The sequence below is a fragment of the Brachyistius frenatus genome, unplaced genomic scaffold (genome assembly GCF_029030835.1).
Source record: "Brachyistius frenatus isolate BFR_SWC_R1_liver_20210118 unplaced genomic scaffold, ASM2903083v1 Contig_40, whole genome shotgun sequence".
Taxonomy (NCBI): domain Eukaryota; kingdom Metazoa; phylum Chordata; class Actinopteri; family Embiotocidae; genus Brachyistius; species Brachyistius frenatus.
The window spans coordinates 2338718-2362177 of NW_027210639.1; the positions used below are offsets into that span (position 1 = coordinate 2338718).

The 23460-nt window shown below is 45.0% G+C and overlaps 2 protein-coding genes and 2 long non-coding RNA genes across 6 annotated transcripts; 2 read left to right on the forward strand and 2 right to left on the reverse strand.

The window, feature by feature from the left end:
* Positions 1 to 814: 814 nt before the first annotated feature.
* coq3 (coenzyme Q3 methyltransferase) lies at positions 815 to 9956 on the reverse strand. Its single transcript, XM_069702105.1, has 6 exons — positions 9687 to 9956; positions 7228 to 7365; positions 5318 to 5417; positions 3349 to 3615; positions 2449 to 2608; positions 815 to 1207 (listed from the first exon to the last, which is right to left on the reverse strand). Exons 1-6 carry the CDS (start codon positions 9857 to 9859, stop codon positions 1035 to 1037), a joined length of 1011 nt encoding a protein of 336 aa, XP_069558206.1. The 5' UTR covers positions 9860 to 9956; the 3' UTR covers positions 815 to 1034.
* A 921-nt stretch (positions 9957 to 10877) lies between these two features.
* Positions 10878 to 17770, reverse strand: pnisr (PNN-interacting serine/arginine-rich protein). Of its 3 annotated transcripts, XM_069702122.1 has the most exons (11): positions 17683 to 17770; positions 17402 to 17578; positions 16630 to 16865; positions 16095 to 16257; positions 14937 to 15127; positions 14613 to 14753; positions 14397 to 14496; positions 13755 to 13808; positions 13177 to 13371; positions 11885 to 13004; positions 10878 to 11293 (listed from the first exon to the last, which is right to left on the reverse strand). In XM_069702122.1, the coding sequence occupies exons 1-11, from the start codon at positions 17768 to 17770 to the stop codon at positions 11260 to 11262; spliced, it is 2499 nt and encodes an 832-aa protein (XP_069558223.1). In that variant the 3' UTR covers positions 10878 to 11259. The 3 variants fall into 3 exon arrangements, with proteins under 3 accessions (XP_069558223.1, XP_069558224.1, XP_069558225.1); XM_069702123.1 differs by lacking the exons at positions 10878 to 11293; positions 11885 to 13004; positions 13177 to 13371; ... (1 more) ...; positions 14397 to 14496; positions 14613 to 14753 and having other exon boundaries at positions 15033 to 15127; positions 16694 to 16865; XM_069702124.1 differs by lacking the exons at positions 10878 to 11293; positions 11885 to 13004; positions 13177 to 13371; ... (4 more) ...; positions 16095 to 16257; positions 16630 to 16865 and adding an exon at positions 16875 to 17342 and having other exon boundaries at positions 17384 to 17578.
* LOC138622962 (uncharacterized) lies at positions 17314 to 20801 on the forward strand. Its single transcript, XR_011311053.1, has 4 exons — positions 17314 to 17342; positions 17384 to 18403; positions 20445 to 20520; positions 20629 to 20801. It is a non-coding gene; the product is annotated as an uncharacterized lncRNA (long non-coding RNA).
* LOC138622963 (uncharacterized) lies at positions 20802 to 23382 on the forward strand. Its single transcript, XR_011311054.1, has 3 exons — positions 20802 to 21108; positions 21228 to 21454; positions 22653 to 23382. It is a non-coding gene; the product is annotated as an uncharacterized lncRNA (long non-coding RNA).
* The last annotated feature ends 78 nt before the right edge of the window (positions 23383 to 23460 follow it).

Here is a 23460-nt window from a genome sequence, read left to right on the forward strand (position 1 = left end):
CACGTCTCCGGCGGCGGCGGCCTGCTCTGCTCACTCACTGACCGACGCTGGATTTAAGAGGACTTGATGAACTAACGATGTCCATTTAATCTCCTTCCCGGTGATGTGTACCACAGCCCTCCCCGCAGCCATGGCTACTGCAATTTAGGTGCGCAATCCCGCGGCTTCAGGGAGCGCGCATTGGTGCAGGAGTTGTCGTTATTAAGGGCAGGTGAGGCAACGGGGGAATATGACACGGGCAGGAGGTCAAAGTTGAACCACGTCCCTGGATTATTTGAACTTTAAACATTGGTCATAATCTTCGGTTTTATAGACCGTAATCATTTCTGGAAGTGAAATAAGTGATGCTCAGTATTGAGGAATCCCAGATTGCTGCTGCAGTATCAAAGAAAAAGAGGATTTTACTACCATGTCATTGGTCTCTTTAAGAACACCATGGAAGCGTGACTTATTCCTGCCATGAGCAGAGATTTGTATTATATAATACTTCCACATGAGACCCATTATAATCCCAGAGGAAGCGGCTGCCCCCTCCCCTGCGTGGACTCAACTTATACAGGCTTTAGCGTCTAAAAATGGAAAACAGGAAAATTTTATTTTTGTTAGCAGCAAGGGCCAAATGAGGGAGATTTTTTTTCCACTGTCCTACATTCAGCCTTCAGAAATGCAGCTGGTGAAAGGTGAAATTTAATGGCGGACGTGACAAACTGAAAAATATTCAGCGTAAAAGTACCAAGCTGATGCAGAACACATGCTGAAACCACAGACCCGATACCATCGGAGGGTGAACACGCACGTCGCTGCACACAGCTCATCAAACACCAGACATTTATTAAACACCCAAATAGCATAGTGCAGTGTGACTGTGAGGTTCAGCAGCTTCAGTACCGCTCTATTTCTGTCTCCAGGCTGTTTGTCCCTTTCCTTGAATAAACTCCGTGTCTAGGCTGCGTCACAGCGGGCCAATGGGACGTCAGGACTCCACGTGTCGGAACTGCGATTTGATTTTCTGACTTGTTGTGTCGTGGCGCGGTTCAGCCGTGTGCGGCCGCAGCGGGCTCCTCTGGGCCGGGGCGGCTGTCCTCGCTCTGCTCTCTCAGTTTGACAGCGTGGAGGGCGTAGTTGATGGCGGTGCTGTTCGTCCAGCTCCAGGCTCCCGACACTGGGTTGTACAGCATCCCTTGGACAGACTGCACTGAGAAACCATCTGATAAAGGAGAGAGGGCAAACTCTTGTTTTTTGTTTTTTTTTTTATTTTGGAGGAGATTTTTTGGGGGGGATAAAAATAGAACAACAGGTTTAAATACTGAACTCTGAAGCTCAATTGTGTAAAGAACTGAAACTTGTGTATAGAGAAACATTTCCCACAAATTTGCCACGGTTCAGCTAAAATGAGGGGAGCTAAATTCAACCAAAATTTAGAGCCAGAGACGGTCCACATAAATGATGACATTCCCTCACGATACTCACACTTGATCCTCTGAAGCCAACAAACCACCAGCAGGTTTGAAAGACATGACAAAGACTCCATTCATGAGCCAGAAACAGTACAAATAGAAATTATTGTGGGTTGTTCCAATTTTAGACCGTCCTTGAACTAATCATGTGCACTGAACACTTCTGTCAGGAAAAATAATCAAATCTAAGTTTAAAATCGTGATTTCATCATAACTCCTTTTTTCTTCATGTGTAATTTAAAATTTCACCCGCAAAATTAAAAAGTGTTTACATGATCCAAAAATCTGCATAACACCCAAAACCCGGCTACACTTCTCATTGCAACTGGGAAGCCTTGAACCACTCAGCTGACACCAACAGTCATATGACAACCATTCAGAGAATCTTCCACTGAACTGCCGGCTGGAGGACGGACGAGAGGACGGACGAGAGGACGGAGAGCACAGACGGGTTGTAAGAAGGTAAATAGTTCAATACAGCATGTAAAGTGGTCATTTTAGTCAAACTTGTGGGAACTTAGAAAAATCTTTTACTTATAAATTCCATCTTTTTCAATTTCTGTAAAAAAAAAATATATAAAAAATATACGTTTTTTTTTTTTTTTTATTCTTTTGTGACATTACAAGTGTTTTACTGCACAAAGGACAACTTGATATGATGGTGCAGGATTTCCTGCTGAAGTGAAACATGAGCTCACGGTGAGGGAAAATGTTACAGAAGCAAAAAGCTCAGAGGAGCTCAGAAACCGCTCGAGGTTGCGAGAGTGAACCTGGACGTCTCGACTGGCGAAAACAATTCTTCAAAATGAACATTTTAACAAATTGTTCTTTGACTTCTTTCAATAATCTGTTGTAATATGAAAAGTGTAGGTTTTATGTCCGTCACTTTTGAAACAAAGCCTTACAAACCAAAGAAAAGGATGTAAGGATATGATTGTGCTGTTTATCATTCACATGACAAAGCATTATCTGTGTGAACGTGTGAACTTACTGGACTCCAGGAGGCGCTCCAGCTCCTCTGGGCTGATGAACTTTTCCCAGTCGTGCGTCCCGCTGGGAACGATGTGCAGCAGCTGCTCGGCTACGATGATCCCCAGCGCGTACGACAGGTTGGTTTTATTTATAGTGGTGATGAAGAGCGAGCCGCCCGGCTGCACGTGGAAACAAACGGTAAAGGTTTAGTTTGTGAAATATAAAAGATCTGCCGTATAAGTTGTCCTGGATTATACTACTTCTGTCAACGTGTTTTATGCAGGCGCTTTACACAAGTGAAGTGCACCGCTTCCGGAGTCTCGAGGGTATTTGTGGTATTAAAGCCTTTAGTGGACAGAGTCCAGTGCACGAAACCAGGAAGCAACGGAGCCAAACCTCGAGGTTCACAGGAGGGGAGGGAGAGGGACAGAAAATAAAAGCATGAGAGTGCAGCTCTTCTACAGAGTGAATCCAAACGAGAAGAAAGACTTGGCAGAAATACCTCCCTCCACGTGTCCCCTGCAGCAACGCACATTTAAAAGGAGTTTTTAAGTAAAAGAGCAGCATGTGGGACAGAGAGAGACGGTCCGGTCGTCCCTCATCCAAAAGCAGAGGCGGTTAGTGAAGATTAGGCCCGTGTTTGTTTCCTGTCCTCTCCGCTCCTCTGGCCCACTGACCCAGGAGATTACCATCCTGACCGCAGTGTTGATGCACAACTTTCCCTGAAGCCTTTCCACGCTCACTGCCAACGGCCCACATGCTAACTGACTCCCTGTGACGCACCACAGATGCAAACACAACCAAGTCCCCGTCTGCACATCCGGAGCCGCTCAGATGAACTCTCACTGTGCTGATACAGAAATATCTGAGCAAACAGCTGGAGGGAAAGAAAACCGACACACACTGTAAGGAGACACACCTTCAGCACGTGGCTGCAGCAGAAGGCGAACGTTTCCAGGTCGGCCAGATGCTCCACGACCTCGGACGCCACGACCGCGTCGAACAGGGCGGCTCTCTGCCCCCCCGGCTCTCCCTCGCCCTCCGCTGAGAGCTCCTCCAGGGTGACGGTCCGGTAGGACACCCGGTCACGGAGGTCCGGATCGTAGGAGCAATGCAGCTGGGCGGTGCCGATGCTGTCCTCTACCGGATCTACGCCCAACATGTTAGCTCCCAGCCGACCCAGAGGCTGGAGACGGAGGAGGAGGACAGTCAGGACTGGATCGGCTGCACAGCACATCAAACGCTTTTAAACAACACAGATCAATACAGTATTATTATTCACGTTATCACATCACATTGGTTAGATTGCGTTTAACAAATAAGACAGCAGTCATCACAGACTACATTACCCATAAACCCTTCTGCTCTCTGTAACAAAGAGGTTGTTTGCAACCTTTGACTCTCCCAGTTCAACATTTTACTCCTTTACTCAATGTAATCATGTCAAAACACAACAGTTCATCTCACATCCAAGATGCATCTCAGGATCAACTCTTGGACCAAAGCACTGGCAGCATTTGTCTCCCAATGAGAAAAAAAAACACCGGTAACATGCTGACTTCAGTATATTATTTAAGAATAAACCACATTTGTGTGTATGAGACGGCTGTCTACTTGTGTTTGAGATGCACTTTAATGATTATATTTGTTGGAACAAAGTCATGTTGACTGGGATCTTTACAAGACTTGTATTAAAGTCATTGGGGTGCAATTAGTGCAGATTTGGGCCCCCAAAGTTGGGTCACTATTGTCTTCGAAGTAGCTTTCATTTACTTCTGTTTATTGCCTTCACCAATAGTCCATGACAACAAAGTCAAATCACCTCTTCACTGGTTTACGCCACCTTGCAGAACATAAATGTTGAAGACTGCATCAAAAATGTTCCAATGTGCTGCGAGAGATTTTCCCAAAATAACTTCATCCCAGTAATGAAATACAAAACAAGCATTTATATCTCCACTGTACATATCTGTATGAGACAGATATAAACACACAGCAGTACTAGTCAACCCTGCGTCCCAAACCATCCCTGACAATGGTCTGCAGATACGACCCGACCTCCATCATTCACCGCCGTAACATCTCAGCAGAAACTTCACTCCTTACAAATTGCACTAAACATTGCTTTTAGTCTCGTGCCGTGCTAGACTTTCAAAATAATGTGTAAAGGTACTAAATAGGCTGTGAATATACAACGTTTTGATGACGGTTGATTAATGAAACATTAATCGAACTATGGCGCCCTCCTCTGGACAAAAGCTAAACATACACGCCTGTTTGGAGAGCTGCATTTCTTTGCCCAGAGGGGGACATCCGTCCTCCCACAGATGATCCCTTCTGATGGAAGGACTTATAAAGACAAGCCGCGCAGACACACAACAACAGTCCCGATCCCAACAGACACGTTCTGGCGGTTTTACTGTGACTGTCTGTGTCTCGGTGCGACAGCCTGTGTGACAGAGCCACATAAGTACAGGACCCGATTTTGTCTTCCCAGATCACGTAGTGCAGCTGGTATGTCCTCAGTTCAAATGAAAGGTCCGTCCCGGCTGCCCACCTATCAACGCTAACAAACACATAAACAAGTGTAAACGACCGACTGTCCGATCCACCCCGCTGCGACCAGTCACGTCAAAGCAGACCGAGAACCGGGCTGACGGTCAAATGTTTGTTCGGGCACCGTGATGTGTGCATGCGAGAGGACTGAAAACGCACTGAAAGCACAAATGTACAAATCTGAAACGGGAAAGAAAAGATCAATGTGAAGTGAAAGGTGGCAATTCAAACAATTGGGACCGGACGGATAATATATAGCAGGCAAGACACTGTTGAACGTCTGACCTTGTTCGCCCTGTTTGTATCTTTCTCACGCACATGCACACATTCACCTCTGTGAGCAGGCCTCCTCCACAGCCGACATCCAGGATTCTCAGTCCTGCCAGTGGTTTCCCGGGATGCCGCGCTCTGTGCACGTTCAGCAGATTATCCCTGTGCAGGTAAATGAGCAGTCAAAATTTCAAATTAAAATGTCTTCCTGATACTCTCCAGCATTCATCCGTGCTGCCACAGTCACAGGCTTAACTCTTACCAAGAAAAGACCGCGGGCAGATACGAGGCCGTAAACCTCCACAGTTCGACATAAAGAGCAGTTTGGGAGTCTCCACGTTTTCTTAGAGCATCCACTGTCACAACGTGCCCCAAATCACCCCGAGCTACAGTGTCAGCCTGCTCACAACCATGAATTATCCTCCATTCCTTCCATCCCTCCCTCACACGCTGCCTGACAGCCGCCCGCCTCGGGCAGGAAACATGCAGAACAGGAGAAGATCTGGTTATGCGTCATCCTCATTAAAAGCTCTGCAGCGGTGCGCGAGCATTCATGCGTCCACCTAACTACCTCCTCACGCCCCCACGATGCAGAAACAGGCCGACAAAAGCTACTTAAGCGTCATCAGAGTCAAAGATTCAGCCATCAGCACGTGACCTTCGTTATCACGGATTTAACTATCAGGCCGCTGGTTTGGTTGAAAAAAAAAAAAAAAAAAAAAAGGAAGAAATTCTCTTTCATTTAAAATTATATTTGGCAAAAACAAAATCAAAACAAAAAATTTCTGATGGCAAGCTCAGTGTATTTTACATTGTATTAAGATTTGGATCTGTTTCTTCAAATGTCGCCTTTTTTGATTGTATGATCTTAAAATCATACTCTGGTAAATCTAAATGTTAAATTTAAAAAAAAATTGATTTCAGTAGTCCAAAAAGTCTAAAAATGTTTGGCTCATTTCAATTTATATGTTCTTATAAATAAAAAAAAAAAAAAAAAAGGACATGATAATTGCATATCCTGTTTAGATTAAAAATTAAAAATAGTAACTGATAATGAGCATTTTAATATGCAACAAAGAACATTTACGATGATGATGCTCTGACTAGCTTACTGTCCGAGTTTCATCTAATTTAAGACACATTCTCATGTTGTTGTATTGTGTTATATCTTCAGGCCAAATCAGGAATACAGCATTTTAAGTTTTGATCATTTAAACTGTGAAAATGAAGATAAATCAGAAATGATCTATTGTATCACTCGTCTTGCACACAAAGCATCTGTCGACTGACAAATCAAAAGTCTGTGTGCTGCATTTAAATATCATTGAACTGAAGTGCATCAGAGATGAACTGAAACAATAAAGGAAATAAATCACCACAGCAGGATTCAGTGTATCCCAGCAACAGCGGCGGCGCTGCTGCGTCTCATTTAGACGCTGCCTGAGGGCAGAGACTTATCAGGCGAATCAGCCTCACTCAGACATCCAGTGGCACTCGATCTGTCACACTGTCACCACAGACACACATCACCATCATCACCATCATCATCATCATCACCACCACCACCACCACCAACAGGACCACAGAGGAGGGAGGGGGAGGGGAGAGCAGCAGCGACGGGCCCTTGGCTGGATGGGCGCTGTCCTGATTACAGCGGAGGGCCCCAACAACAGATCTCATCAATCAAAACAGCTGCAGCCCCGAGAACGTGCAGATATGCAGCGCCGCGGCCGCTGAGACGCTGTCGGCTGCAAACGGGCTGATGTACGGAGGAAACCTTTCACTCTCTGTTTCCGTTACTTCGGTGTACCTCTGATGTGTTCGCTGCTCGACAACGCCACACAGCCGCGTCTCCTGCGGGTCATTTGTTGACGCCTCAGCTGATCAATCAGCTTCGTCGACAGCGACTCAGGCGTCACATCTTGGCTTTGCAAAAACACGACCGAGACGCACGTGCTGCACAAACACTCACCGTATAAAAGGCACCCTCAGGTCGTTCATGGCGTGAAGAGCTGCAAATTCTCCCTGCTCATCCCACCACTTGCCGGCCAGCGACTGGAACCTCCTCACCTCATCGGGGTCCACTGTGGACTGGGAGGCTGACCGTGCACTGCACGTGGAAAGAGATTCAAATATTTACAACAATAAATGAAAATAAATTCCAACATAAGCAGCCATGCCTAACTGACAAGCTTTAACAAAGGGGACAAACTACGCACAGTGAAACTGGTTGTTTAACTGCTGCACGCATTTTAAAGTCCATTCAGTAAATATAATGACATAGTTAATTAACAGAGCATTTACAACCATTTTAATTTAATCAGTCAAATATATCACTCTATTGTGCATTTTTTACTCTTTTATATTCAATTTTTGAAATTGAATTGTATTCATGTCGCGCGAAATCGCGACAAAAGCCGACTGAGGGAATTTAACATTGCGAGATCCTTTCAACAGAAGCGTATGATATTGTAGAGCAGAAACCCACGAGCGACAGTTGGAGGGAAAAATCCTGCTGAATTCAAGCGTTTGTTGAAGCAGGTCTGCTGTCTGTCTTTGGACATGAGACTGAAAACTCATTCACATGGTTAGACTCAGTCAATTCATTAAAAATGAAATCAACAAAATGTCTCCATTACTGACATTTGAATGGGACTTTTGGAAGAAATGTGTGAAGTTATTTGATTTTCACTCAGTTCCTAGTTCATAGGAAACAGCTCGCTCAAACGAATGCAGTTTAACGCAACAGTCCTGCTTTAAATCCTCCTTCCATCAAGGTGAAACTGTGTTAGAGTGGATTCTGTTGGGTGAGTTTGGAGGATGGAGTTTGCGCTGCTTTTGAATTTTACTGACAGGTGAAAAAATGTTTTATGATGTTGGTTAGATTTTTTTTTGTACTTATCCATAAGGGACGCCAACTGAAGTTCTTCACTGAAGTAGTTTCTTTAAATACTGTTTAAAATATATCTATAACTTGTTTAGAATAGATTATAGTTTGATACATACATCGATCAGCCACGACATTAAACCCACTGACAGGTGACGCGTTGAGTGAAATGCAACAGTCCAGCAACTGATCCTCCCTTCATAAAGATGATACTGTTCAGTTGTTATTTTATGTTATTGAGAGGTGTTAATTTATTTAAATTGTCATTCAGAATCATTTGTCACCCAATTCACTGAAATGGAAAGGGACAAAATAGTCAGAACATCTCTCAGCATGTCCCAGTGCAGTTCAAGAGCAACACAGATTAGTCTCCAACATGTCCATTAATATAAATCAGCACCTTGATTTATGATTCTCATCATTTTCATACTGCAACCATTCAGTGCCCCTTCACACCCTACGGATAGATGCACTGTCATCAGGATGGACATGTTTCATCACAGGATAAAAGCGATCAGTCAGAACACTTTTGGATTGATTTGCATTGATCCCTCCTTCTAAGGGGACCAGAACAATGGCAGAAAAACACCTCTTACAGCGTAACAGAGACCAGATCCTCTCACTGAAGGGGTCATCCAGGCCTGTGCCGTCCTCTTGGTGTACACCCGACATGCAACCGCCCACTTGTCGAGAATATGGTGAAGGAAGACTCATCTGATCATATAACTTTTTCTCCGCATCTCTTCAGTACAGTGTCTTTGCCTTAATTTGGTTTTTGCACCAGTAAACGCTAAACGCACGTTCATCCTGAGGGGTTGAAGTGTGATCCTGACATCTCAGTCCCCTGAGGAAGTGTTGCACCTTTACTTTCCCTCACATCTGGTTCCAAAGCATCACGATCACCAAATATAAGAATGTCTTTCCCAAAGATATGTAAATGCTCCTACGGAAACACTGCAGACCTTTTTCACAACAGAGTTTTTGACCTGAATTTGTAGGTAAAGCGCGTGTGTGTGTATTAATGGAGGCTGCATCCCATTTAGAGGAGGTCCTGCTTCTGTGCATATTAGTTCACTGAGACACTTAATGGGGCCGAGCCATCATTAATAGACCTGTGCTTTTTTTAACTGTGTGTGTGTGTGTGTGTGTGTGTGTGTGTGTGTGTGTGTGTGTGTGTGTGTGTGTGTGTGTGTGTGTGTGTGTTACCAAGGTTTTTCTTTAGTTTGTCACTTGTCTGTACAGGGATCTTGTTTATAATTCATCTGTATGTGGTCTTCGACATGTTAACAACAACAGATGTTCTCAATCAGAACAGCTGCATCCACATGTGCATGTTCTGATTGAGAACATCTGTTGTTGGGGCCGTTCACTGTAACATATGTCAAAGCATGTTTATTTGACCAATTCGGGTTTAAACTTTGATAAATGCCGCCTTCTGACGCCCGCAGTAACCCCGCGGCTCCCAGACCCTGTCAACCCCGCCACAGGGCGCTGAGGGCCGGGCGGGTACCGCCACCCGAGGGGCTCCTTGCTCGTGTAGCTACCCGTGTCGTCGCTCCACCTCCGGACCGGCGCTCCTCCGCAGTGTCCGCTGTTTACGCACCGCAGTCCAGCTGGACCCGCTCCGACCCGCCGCCCTCTGGACCACACCGTAGACTGCGGCCGGGTTACGGCAGCACAGCCCGAACATGAGGCGGCCAAACTTGTTGGAGTACATGTCGCAGCGCCGCTCCGCTGCGGGACAGCGGCCTGTTTGACCCACACGGTTTTCTTCTTCTACGACGAAACCGGTGGTTCTTCTTCTTCTTCTTCTTCTTCTTCTTCTTCTTCTTCTTCTCCGGGTTGTTCAGCTGCAGCCGTCGTTCTTTAGAGTCGCTCTGCTGCCACCTACCGGACATAGAGAACTCCTACAGAACCAGCTCGATCAGGGTTTATTCTAATGGTCTATTTATTTCCATTCTTGTATGTCCTGAAACTAACAAGCACTAACTCGACAGTTTCTGATAAAAAAAAAAAAAAAAAAATTTTTTTAAATTCCTCCTGTAAAAAGTGAACTGTACTGTTCTCTAGTATTTAAAACCTGCTCTTGTTTATTTCCTCCCTTAATTCTCCCATCCACCCACTCCATAGTTAATCTTCCCTCGTGACCCCTTTGCTGCAGCTATTGATTTTCATCTGTATTTTGCCAGTTTGTTATTTAGGACGCGCTCGTGCGTTTCTCCATCACTCTTCATTTTGAAAGGCAGGTGTTGGATGCAAGGTGAAGTGTCACAAACCACAACTTTCATCTTTTCATTTAATTTGTGCAATTTTTGTTTTCACCTTCTCCTGTAACACTTTGAGCTTCATTGTATGTATTAAAGGTGCTGTACACAAAGTTTATTCTTATTAACAACCAATTTCTAAGACATCAAAGTGACATTATACCCAATAGTAGCCTTGTTACACTAAAGACTCACTTCTTGGTGGATGAGTATCGGTTACCTCTAATTAATCCAGCAGTTAAGTTATATAATGTTCACTCACTTGTTTTTTTATTTACTCATTTGATTTCATCGGTGTTTGTGGCTGTCGTGTACTCAGTTATTGCAGGCTAATAACTTTGAGGCATATTAAACAGAACTTTTCTTTTTCAATAAATAAAAAATAATCATAATAATAATTATGTTTCCTTTAAGTATTAAGAAACACTGTGCTGATACCTTGGGCAATAAAATCAGAGAGCTAGTGAGGCCTTGCAAGGAACAAACAGTTTTATTGGACATCTTACAATAATATTTGGAAAAAAAATGTTAATCCTGTTACGATTTAAAATGATACAACTGGAGCTTTTAGTGTCTTATTAAACTTTGGATAATGATACAAATGAAAACTCCTACCATTCAAAAATGCCTTGTTCTTCAGTCACACTTTAAAAATAACATCATATTTACAATGACAGAAATGTGTATGAGGGGGTGGAGGAGGGTGTGTGTGGGGGGGGTTGGGGTTGGGGGGTGGGGGAAGTGGGGGGTGGGCGCTTTCACCTACACAACTGCCTCTATAATGAGACAAGCCTGTTCAACTCATGGAATTTAAAATGGTAAAGTGCACAGATCGGGACGTTAACTGTGCTCCTCAGCGTCTGCTACGACGGGAGGGGGACGTTGACCTGAAAGAGAGGCGTGGACACGACATTAACACGGCACTGATCACTCTCCACTGCAGACTGCACAACACAAACATGCAGAAACACCCCCCCTCCCTCCCTCCCCCCCTCCCACCCTCCCACCAAACACACTGCCCCATTAGAAAATACTGAACATGACTTTCATAAAAAAAACTCTACAGAAGCAAATCTACACTGAGGAGCAAAGTGCAAAGCCACAAATGCATTTGTTTGTTTCACTGAGACATTTTCTCCTCCTACTTTTGGCAGGAAGCAGTTTCACATTTTAACAAGGTGCTACAAAGCAGAAGCTGAAGATCTATTCAGGCAGCGGGTGGCAACATGAAGACTAAATGAAACTCGTCAGAAATCCATTCGTGGTAAATTTGCATTAGACAGGTAGAACCGTCATGAAGGATTAAAGCTCTTTATTGCGTCAGAGTTAAGCACGTGTGGCTGCATTACAACACTCAGTCAACATGTTTCCCTCAGTTACTGAAAAGAGATCAATTCAAAAGACTCCAGAGAAATCACAATGAGACAGACAATGAGAACATTCAGTAGGTAAAAGAAGAGGAAAAAAACGAATACTACCTTGATCGCGACTTAGACTTGTGTTTGCGGCTTGCCTTCTTACCAGACTTGTGAGATTTTTCCGTCGACCTTGAGCGACTACGTTTGGATTTCTTAGATTTCTTTTCCTTGCTAACTTCGGGGGAGGGGGACCTACTGGAGTCAGAGTCGGAGCGCTTCTTGCTAGCTTTGGCGGAGCCCCTTCTGCTGGCTTTGCTATCCTGTCGAGAGCGTCTGTCGCTCTGGGAGTCTGTGCACGAGTCGCTCTCTTTCCTCCTCTTTGATTTGCCGTTCTCCTCTGTAACTACAGAGCTTCCTTTGTCCTTCTCCTTCTCCTTCTCTTTGGCCTTTGGCTTCTCTTTCTTTTTATCTAAATCTTTCTCTCTCTCCTTATCCCGGTCTCTATCCTTCTTTTTCTTATCTTTCTCGTGGCTTCGACTCCTCTCCCTCCTCCTCTCTCTGTCTTTGCTGGAGGCCTTTTGCTTGTGTTTGCCGCTGCGACCGTGGCTGCTGTCCCTTCGCTCTCGGCTCCTTTTCCTCTCCTTGTCCCTGTCCTTGTCCCTCTCTCTGTCTCTGCTGCGACTGCGGCTGTCTCGGGCTCTGGCCCTGTCTCTGTCTCTCTCTCGGGATCTGGATCTGCTCCTGCGACTCCTGTGCTCCCTGGAATCACTGCGCTCTTTCTTGTGGCGGCCCGTTCGCTCTGCGCTGCTCCTCCTCCTGTCCCTGCCCTTCTCGCTGCGGTGCCTGTGGGAGCTGTGGCTGCGGCTGCGGCGCCGGGCCTTATGGGACGTCGAGCGGCTGCGCCTCCTCTTCCTTCGCGGGGAAGAAGACCGAGAGGAACTACGAGAAGAGGCCGAGGAGGACGAGGACGAGGACGAGGAACGACTGCTGCTGTGGCTGGAGGTGGAGCGGGAGCTGCTGCTGTGACCGTTGGCGGGTGAATCGCTGCCGCCTCTCCCTGAACGCTCCTTCCCTCTGGCCGAGTGCTTGACCTCACTGCCCTCCCTGTCGCTACGGGACCTACGCCTGTCTACCACGGGCTCGGCCTCCCTCTCTTTCACTTCCTGTTTGTGTGGATTTTCTAACTGAGCCTCATCATATTCCCCCCTTTCTCTGCTCAATCTCTCCTTCGCCATCTCCTCTGTACAAACAGACAACAAGACTCGGGTTAAAAGTAGAAACAGGAAACGTCCGGTGCTTTCAACACACTGAAGAACTTTCATACTAACACTGAAATTTGAGCGTTTTTAGATCAGACTTTGGAAATTAAAAGTGTTTTCCGGGTTTTGAAAGGTCATTGACGGAAGTCTTACCGCGTGCAAGCAGAGCCTCTTGTGCTTGTTTTTCTTGCAGCTGCTGCATCTCCCGCTCTTTGCGGCGGAAGGCGTCCTGCTTCTCGCGGATGCGGTGGCGCAGCTCTTCCTCGTCCGTGTCGGAGGATTCAGATCCTCGGACGCTGCGGCCGTCCTCATCCTCGCTCTCATCTGAACCATAGTCACCGAGCCCGCCTGCCACAACAGAGCCCACGGGTTGTTGAGAGTTGGAAGGGACCAAGATCCGTTCTCACAATCAGGTTCCACTCATGAAACCACTCAACCCCAAACCCAAGGTCCCCAAGAAAGGCCCTTCATCCTCTATAACTACTGTACTTCACACTAATAAACCTCTTAAAAACAGAGAGAATACAAACAGCCCTTAAACACTTGAAACACTCATGTAAATACTTAGTATTCCAGAGCATGCTTCTAATATCAAAATCAGATGCCACTTTTGCTTTAAATCAAATATATCTGGGTCTCATGTCTTGTGCCAACGGCTTTCCCCACGTTCCCACTAAAATTCAAAGTATTCCCGTCCCCTCCCCCCCAGTGACAGAAAAAGGGATACTCACTGAGACCAGTCAGAGAAGCCAGTGCACTTGACTGTGCCAGCTGTTTTGCAGGAGCTTTGATTCACATCAACAACAGGAACAACATGTTAAAACACATACTGCCATTTTCTCAAAGGCAAGAGAGTCGCTAGAGAAGGGGTCACAGAAAAAGCACTATTCACGAGATCTGCCAGTGTGAACAAAAAAAAATAAAAATAAAAAAACAAAAGAAATAGAGAAGAGAGAGAGGGTTAACAAACAAACTTCTGTCACACAATCCAAGTTAAACAGTCGGACACGAGGGAAAGAACCAATCTGTACTAATGCACAGTCACTTGAATGGAGGAGTCGCTGACTCTGCAGGTGAGTGCTGGTCAGCGTCAATGCAGAGACTTCATTCAGTCATAAAGCCATTCAGCAGGACCCTCAATACCAAATACGGTTTGTGAAAAGCATCGCTCTGCTCTTTCCTTCTGATGCATTAGCAGAGAATGGTTGAAAACTCATATCAGACATACTCCCACGTTTGCTGCTCAATCGCCCTTGGTTACGGGGCATAAGTGAGTAATTCAGAGATTACGATGGATTCTCTCCGGATTTAAATATAATGTCTTGGTGACAGGCATGGATGGTGCATAAACTGGATAAAAAACAAGAGCAGACCTCGAGTGGCTTTCCTGTGAGTCTCTCTGGCCACATGCAGGATCTCTTCATTAGTGACCTCCAGCAGGATCTCGGTCAGAAGCGTTTTTGTGATGATCATCTAAAAACGGGAAAAAATAACCCCAAACATCCAAATGTTTCCATGAGTCCTACTGAGAAACATCCACATCTACTCAGTCTGTTTGCAGGGGACATAACATGAATAATAAAACTGACCAGCTGGAAGTCTTTCTCCTCCTCCGTCATTTCGGGTTCACTGTCTTCTGCAGGAGGTGACGGACTCCGGACAGAAAACTCCTTCTTCACCGAAACCTTTTCTTCTTCGTCATTGTCCTCATTCCCCTCATCATCACTGTCCTGATGCAGACAGAAGCGTAGACTGAGTTTCAATCATCAAAACAGCACAATGTGCATCTGTCGAGGCAATCGCTGCCACAAACCTGACTGTAAACGTCCTTTCATCAGTAACACGGCACACAAAGTGCAACCTGTCTCTCAAAGGGAACTATTCTGCAGTCAAGGTCAGGAATTGATGCTTACAAATTTGCTCTTGCGGGGCACTCGCGGCCCGTCACCCTCCTCGTCCGCCTCGTGCTCTTTGCGGTCGTCTTTTGCCATTTCGGCGCGCTCCTTCTCCATTCGCTCTCGCTCCAGCTTCTTCTGCTTCTCCCTGTCCATCTTTTCAAGGCCCTCGCGGATCCATGCGGGTAGCGTGCGTCTTTTCACCGCATCTGAAGTTGAAATCCAGGATCAAAATGATCAAATCAAAAGAATACATTTAATACTTTTCAAGACCTTTTAAATACCACATAAAATAAAATGTCATGACTTTTATAGCAGGAACATGAAGGCTACAATTATCTATTATGTACATTGATTTATTGAAATATATCGTGTCTACAGTTTCCACATGCTTCCTGTCGGGTTCACCACGTTAAACTTAAAGTTCTTCTCCTGGCATTGATTAAACCTTTAAAAAAAGACAAATGCCTCAAACTGGTGTAAATGTTCAACTTTGCCTTCATTCAGTACATTCAGGTCTTTAAATGTACAAATAGTTCCCGCCTCTATCTCCGCCCACCTAGACCGGTAACAATTATTACATAATCACCTGATCGCAAATATTCTGCATAATTGTTTCAATCATTTCCATTTATCAGTTGGATGAAAGTAATAGGAAAGCCATATTTCCATTTATTCTCCACGTCATTTGAGGTTTGACTCCTTTAATGATGTCATCTCGTGCCGCCTCCTTCGTCTACTATGGAATACGGGTGGTGAATTTTTAGCACCGTCATACACTGTTTATTTTGATTGCTGGTTCCTGTCATTGTCAGTAAGTTCTTTGTATCTTTCAATGATGGGCTTTGTAAATGTAAGTGGTTACCTATGTTACACCTGCACAAAACCTAAAGGGAGAACACAGATTTTTTTTTTTTTATAAACTCCAAATTAGCTTATGTTATAATAGTGGCATAAAATGAACCGTAAAAGACAATGAAATCACTGTGATGGTGACGGACCTGCAGCTCAATGACAAGGAGAGCTCATTATATATTTTCTAGCACATCAAAAACATCACACAGACATGTTAACAGTTAAACTGGGTGTTCATTAGAGGGGTTTTTTTTTAAGACATTTTAATGCTTTATTTAAGGCCCTCTCAGCCTTTAGAGACCTGCAGGTGTGGTGACTCACCGAGTGGTGCCGGGGCCTCGGGTTTGACAGGGAGCTGGATGGGAGATCTGGGCCGTTCTCTGAAGCCCGGCGGTCTGGTATCTCGTCTGTTCTGAGGGGGACCCTGCCAGTATTGGGAGTGGAAGCTGGTGGGTGAGGGGCCGAAGGATGAAGCAGCTCCATGCTGTGGAGAGACAGCACAGAATGAAAATTAAAGGTCGTCCAAAGTACAGAAGGTTTGTGGCAATCACTGAGCGTGGGGATGTTGCCGTCTCTCCCCAGAGCATTTTAGCTGACATTCATCCATCACTCCTGACTGGGCTAATAAAATAAGGAAAAAAATATAAAAATCAAATCAGCTAATAAAGTAATACCAAACCATGCTGGATCCTCAATAAGCCAACACTTTCCTCTGCACAGCATCAAGAAAGCAATGACTGAAGCACCTAGATGCTGGGACCCGGCACAGTTTCTATGGATTGGTCCTTCTTGTGTTACTTGGTTGTCACACTAAAACCGAAACACTTCAACAGTTTTTACTGTAGCATCTGCATACCTGATAATCAAACTGGTTCATGGCCATGGGGGCCATGGCGTAGCTGTCGGGCTGTGCCCCATACCCATGGCTGTTCTGGGGGTAAACCCCATGGTGGGCTTCAGAGTTGAACTCCACGCTGTCCTGGCTGTTGCTGTCCTCGCTGGGGTTCACCACGTCCATTGGTCCGGACCCTGGAGGTATCCAGGCCGGGTCGGGGGGTGGAGGGGGAGGGGGCTGTCCGTGCATTCCCCATTCTGTTAATGACATAAAAATTAAACAAAAAGCAAAGCAATATGGACTTTAACCCACCGACGATAAGCCCGGTGTCTCCAGACCCAAACTCACTGCACGATATACGAGTTCGCTCCTTCGGTACTTGTCTGCAGTCATTACATCCTACTGAGCGTAACGTCGGGTTCGTCCTGAAACTACCGGAGCAGCTTGAACCAGCACGACCAACGGGACTACTTTTAGGAAGAAATGGTCGACTTTAACGTCATCACAATTAACCGGTCCCCGATCAGCAGTACGCCCTGCAGAGCGGCCGAGTGAACATTGAAGTGTCCGACGTATAATCACAGCAGAAAACTGAAGCTGTGACCGGGCAGAATAAAGATATCCTGGATCCTTGAAAGAGCAGAAATGAGGTGAAAACAGAATCGCTTGGGGAAAAAGTGTGTGTGGGGGGGAAGGGGGCAAAGGCATGCGATGGTTTCAGGCTTTGGTTTCAGGCTTTGGTTTCAGGGCTTTGGTTTCAGGGCTTTGGTTTCAGGCTTTGGTCGGTACCTACCTGGCTGCCACATTCTGCCAAATGCTGGTTCTCCCTGGAAGTTGCCATGGTTACTCTGTCCAACCGGCTCAAGGCCCGGGATGTCCTGGCCATTGGGCTGCAAGTTCTGCTGCTCTGCTCCCGTCGATTCCTTTTGGGCTATCCACGCCTGGGCCAGGGCCGCCCAGTCCACTTGACCTGTCCGAGAGATCGTCAAGAGTCACACTCCGGTTACCGGCCCTGTCCCGGGCAGCACGTTTATTTAAGAGGACGGTTGTTTTAGCGGTGCGGCGTTCACTGACCTGGATCCTGCTGGTGCTGGAAGGACTGCATCCACTGCTGCTGGCTCAGGGGCCACTGCGGCCAGGGCTGTCCTCCCTGGTCCCACATCACTCCTCAGTTCACGCCTAGAATACCCACACCAGCACATTTAATTTCACTTTGCACCATCAGCGCGTCCCGAGCCGACCCGACGCGTCTCCGCGCAAGAAGACGCCGCCGCCGCTGAATGTTTGCAGCCGGAGGCCGTTTCTTCCGTTAATAATGGACGCAGACGGACATGTACGTAAACGCGGGGCTTTGTGCCAATACTGACGTATGCGACCGAAATAACTCCGGGGCCGGTGAAACCGTAACCGCCGAGGCCGCCGCGGGTCACGCGTTGACGAGCAAAGGAAGCTCCGCCGAGCTAACGCGAGCTAAGCTAAACGTGAAAGCTGGAAGATACGCAGCTCAGATTATCTCAGATTACGGAACGATCACGTCTTTACGTGTAAAGTTTACGTGCCGAGGAGGTTGGTGGTGGGCGGTGGGGGGAGGAAGCGCGACAGGAATTCACATCGAGGCTGTGCTTTGAGTAACATCGTGCCCACCTTTCACAAGACAGTTTCTCTCCGGCGATGCGGTCCCAAATCAAAATGGCTGCTGGAGGAGGAAGTGAGAGCGAGGCGGCGCTGCCTTCACGGCGCGTCGGAAACGTCGCGATTCAGACCCCTTGTTGTTTGGTTCCTGATGGAGCTGCAGGTTCGTGAAATGGAGAACCACCACGTCGTCCGACTTGGAGTTAAAATATGTGGACACCGCATTCACATGTTGGATTCGTGGTCCTCGTTTTTTACACTGAAACGAACCGTCAATGTTTTAAGGCTTAAAACGAAATTAATAAAGCATCAATATTAAACCTGCTTGTTGTAAACACGTTGATTGCTTATACCGCCAGCAGATACACAGGTAGTATTTAATAGAGCAAAGTATTTATATTACCTGATCTTGCTCAGTTTTCAGTCCATCACATTTTTTTTAAACCTTTATTTAAATCAAATTGGTCGCATACAAAATTTCAGGTAGAAACAATAGACTACATTATAAAAGTATCTACTGAGCTATTGCATTTTTTTTTTTAAATACAAGTCAGAATCAACTGAAAATAAATATCCTAAATTAAAAGAACAACAACAATAATAATTACATTTTGAAAAATAACAAAAGACGTCAGAGGTGTATTCAGGAAGCCGTGTCTGCATGTTTGCCTGCTGGTTTATCTGAATTTCAAAGCTTTCTTCAAATTAACTCATTCATTAAGAAGAGTGGTCTGACATGAATGAATCTGGGAATTAATTGTTTAGCTGTCATTATTAGGCTATTAGGTTATACAGCATAACATAACTCCAAATTTAACCTCATTAGATATGAATTTGGGTAATTCAGAGTCCTTTTTATCTATCCGGTTAAAAAAGATTCCCAAAAGGATCTGGTATAATGGCAAACAAATAACAAATGCTCTTAAGTTTCAATATCAGAATCACAAAATATGCTGTTATTTTTTTTTCAATGTTGAAACTTTGTCTCATGAACTCATTACAAAGGATTGCTGCCATTTATCATTTTAAATTGAGTTTCCTTAGCTTTTGGTGAAATAGGGAGATTGAAGAATATGGTTCTCAGTCTGGTCTTGATCTCTTTAGGATAATCTGGTAAAAGATTTCTCGTTTTCAAAGTAAGCGGGAAGAGTTTAGATGTCAGGGCACATCTTCAACCTTTTGTTAGTGCACCTTTTCTCCTTTTTCAGATCATAAATACAAAGTGAAGTAATTTGTGGAGCTAACACACCATAAATTAGCACGCCTTTCACTATAATCAGCATCGCTGGTGGAATTGCCTTGATAACTACTGGGTATTGTTTTTCTGTACACTTCACATTGAATTTATCCTGAATTGTACTCCAGAACATTCCCTCTTGAACCCATCAAATGTAAAATGGACCAGACTCCTCTCTCCATCCACTCATGATAGAACAAAGATTTTCCTTTCAACAAAATCCATCTGTTGTTCCAGATCGGTGAGCTGTGTGGAGCAAAACTGTGCTTCTCAGTTTCCAGTACAGGAGGACGTGTTGATGGATGTTCGATTTCAATCCACCACTTTTATTAAATATTGAGGAAGGAATATGAAACCAGAATCCATTGTTATTTTGTATGAATTGTTGCATAATAATAACAACGTGTCTGTGGACGTGGAGCACCGTGCACAAGGACATGCATGTCTTCTGCTAGTGTGTGTCAACCACAGGTGTCAACAGAACTACAAACACTTAAGTATGTCTACTGTCTCAGTCAATCTGTGTCAGCATTATATAGGATTTTAACACAAGGAACACAGCAGCAGAAGTTGCTACAGAGAAATACATTTTTGCAACTCACACATGGTTCCTACAGAGAAAAACTAATTAAAGAATTGAAATAAAATACTGAAATACATAATTTAAAAAACTATAATAATAATAAAGAAAAGTACTTTATTAGAATTAAAAGAATAATAAAGTGTTAACATATTTCATTTGTGTCATTATAGTCTAAGCCTTTATAATAATCACCTGTAACAACCAAATCACAGTATTTGCATTGTGTTGCTTGGTATCAAATGACACAAGTGTATTTAAATGCTTACTGAATAGTGGTTTAGAATAAGATAGATAGACAGACAGACAGACACTTTATTAATCCTGAAAACTAGTTTGGAGTTTGTCACATCCAGTCTGCTCACCACACATCACTCCTTGTTTCAGGTGTGGGCGGTGTACACCAGCGTGAAAATGAGGGATGTTGAGTTTGAGGCCAGAAGTCCATCCCTCCTCAGTCTATGTGAGTTATATCTGACACATTTATAATCAGTTAAAGTCCTTTGGTTGAGATGTCACACTGTCGTTCTAAGGTGTTTTAAAACAAACTCTGACTGACTGTAACCAACAGACATCCAAAGATCATCGGCCAGGCTGAGAAATGTGCCAGGAGCCTGACGGCGCAGCAGCAGGAGGCCCCCGGCTTCAAACTGCTCGGCCCACGGGAGGTGGTGATGGAGGTGGTTCCCAAAGTCCTGCAGGACGTCTGGTTGCCTCCTCCAAACACCTCCTTCGACATGCCCTCCACGCTCCATCAGGTCACCTTCTCCCGCTCCACCAGAGACAACATGGTCCTGTCCATCTGGGAACAGGTCAGACTGTAGAGAAGACATCCTGGTGGAGAAGCTCAACTGCTTTGCAGCAGAGATCCTGAACGCCTTCGCTGACGTTGCAGGGAGAGAAATCTGTGTGTTGTTTGAGCCTCCGACTCACACAGAACCAAACAGCAGCGAGCAGCCGGACAGTTCTGCTGCGGCTGCAACTCCAGCGCCTTCTGATGTCATCACAGAGCAGCCAGTGGAGGCGGAGGATTCCCTCAACACCACAGCAGGTAGGCTACACAGTGTTATTGGAATTTACCTGTGCCTGAGGCGTCAGGTCCATTCCTACTGTGAGTGACTGTTACTTCTGCTGTGGTGAGTTCAGGCTCTCCTCTTTTTCTTTTTACAGAGGTGATGGAGTGGATTCTGCTGCTGCTTCAGTTGTCTGCAGAAAAACATCCGCTTCTGCTTCCTACCTGAACAGGACACACAATGAAATCTTGTCCTTTTCCATCATTCTTCTTTCTGTAAAACATAATTTGTACAGATATATATATTAGACCATGGGTTCCATCAGGGGCCAGATTAAAAGAAGAACCGGGGCCCCTTTTCAGCCCGTCGGTCTTACCCAGCTCAGTAAGTTCATCAAGACAAATATAGAATATGCAATTTAGCAGATTGTAACAAACTTCAAAATTTGGCCTTGGGGGCAAGATTCTGTTGTTGGGCCTCCAAATGACCCCAATATACTGTGTGCTACGAGGCAGTTTCATTATTTCCCAGTAACCTAGTGCAGAACAGAGTAACAAAGTGTTTAACAAAGGACGTGTGAGACAGATTCTGTTGATCAGTTAGTTGGTTGACTTTTCAATAAATGTATGTTATTTTCCAAAAGTATTTCTAGGAGAGTAAATTCAACATTTGTGTGTTTTCAGACAAGAAAATGAATTATAAGTTGGTCTTCATCCAGGTGTTGAGGACTACACTGTGTATGTGAAGACATTGTAAAAAGCCTTTTTTTTGTAGCTCCACTGGAAGTTGTGTAACGCCTGATAAACGTCCGCTGATGATGAAAGTATTTCCTACAGTGAACTTGGGCCTTTCGGGACACATAAGGTGCATCTGCCATTTACCAAGCATGAACATGTGTCGACGTGCGAATTAAGACAAAATTTAAGACAAAAACATCTTTATTGGGGGCCAGAAATGACACAAACTACAATCAGTGATAGTCCAGTATTATATCGTGATGGGTGAGACTTCTGCCAAAAGGCCGCTGCTTCTTTTATATTATGAGCTGAAGTACCAGGTGTCCAGTGGCTTTATACGTCTCACCAGTTGTCCCCATTTTCCTAAAGCCTGTCTGAAATATATTTAGAACGCATATCTCTCTTTGATAAAAGGTTATGTGCAGGTGCTGTTCATGTGCTATGTTGGTGTTGGACTGTACTGCTGATGTGTACACACCGTGAAAAGGTTCCACCGTGGAGACATGAGAAAATGTGTTGTGTATTAATGAGTGTGGTGTGGAAGTAGGTGAGGCTGACAGCGACAGCAGCTCGCATGATGAGAGCAGGAAGATTTAACCTCCACTGCTGGTAGATGAGCATTCCAGCAGCACCTTATTACTTTCTTACAACGGTCTCATTCGGGGAGGAGGGGGGGAGGGTGCCTTTCATTAAGTGAGATTAAATCACATCAAAGGCTGCAGCAGCATGTCCTCCAGCCAAACGCCATCCCCCACCCTTCCCACTTTAAAAATAGACAAATCCACTTCAGAAAAGATTTGCTCTTTTCGTTGGTGGCGGCTTGACAACCTGTTTTAACGTTGCAGCCCACGACCGGGATGTCACTGCGCGTGGGAACGAGAGGACGTGGACGGCGATGGTTTTGGACGTTGCCCTTTTCCTGATTCCACACCCACCTCCTCTTCACCAGCTCGCGACATGTTCTGAAGCAGCGCTGCTTTGCACCCGTCAGGGCCGATAACGGGCCAGGATGGGTTGAATATGGCACCGTTGGATCCGCGGTGACAGCCGAGGGAGACGGTCGACGGCGACGTCTCCCTCCGAGTAAAAACAGGATGACATCAGTTCCAACGCAGAAAACACTAAACCCATTGTGATTTCTCTTCTACGAGTAGAGAGGCCAAAAAATAAAGATAAGACTCCTGTGGAACATACAGTTCATAAATTAGATTTATTTTGATACAGTATGTTTTATTTTCATCTCAACTTTTTATTTGTGCATAACTGAAATTAAATGTCAATTTCTGGGAACAAAAATCCATCTAGAGGAAAAAAAACAAAACCCCTGCACGCCTGAAGCACCATGAGTTTGTATTGTGTCTACTATGTACAATTACATAAGTTCTATATTGTTTTCCTTACAGTAACTTGTACTGTATATAAATAAACCCCACACATCCCTCTTTACATTTGTCTCTGCATATGTTTCCTTCTAACCACATTTCTGACTCCCAAAGCAGAGGCACTGGATTTGTCCTAGTTTCAAAAGAAAGTAATAAACCTCTGGTCTCTGATGCATAATGTTAAACATCTTCTTTCTACTGTTTTGGCAAATGTCCAACAAGCAGGAAAAATGAAAATAGATTCATCTAAAATACCTTAATAGAAAAAAAG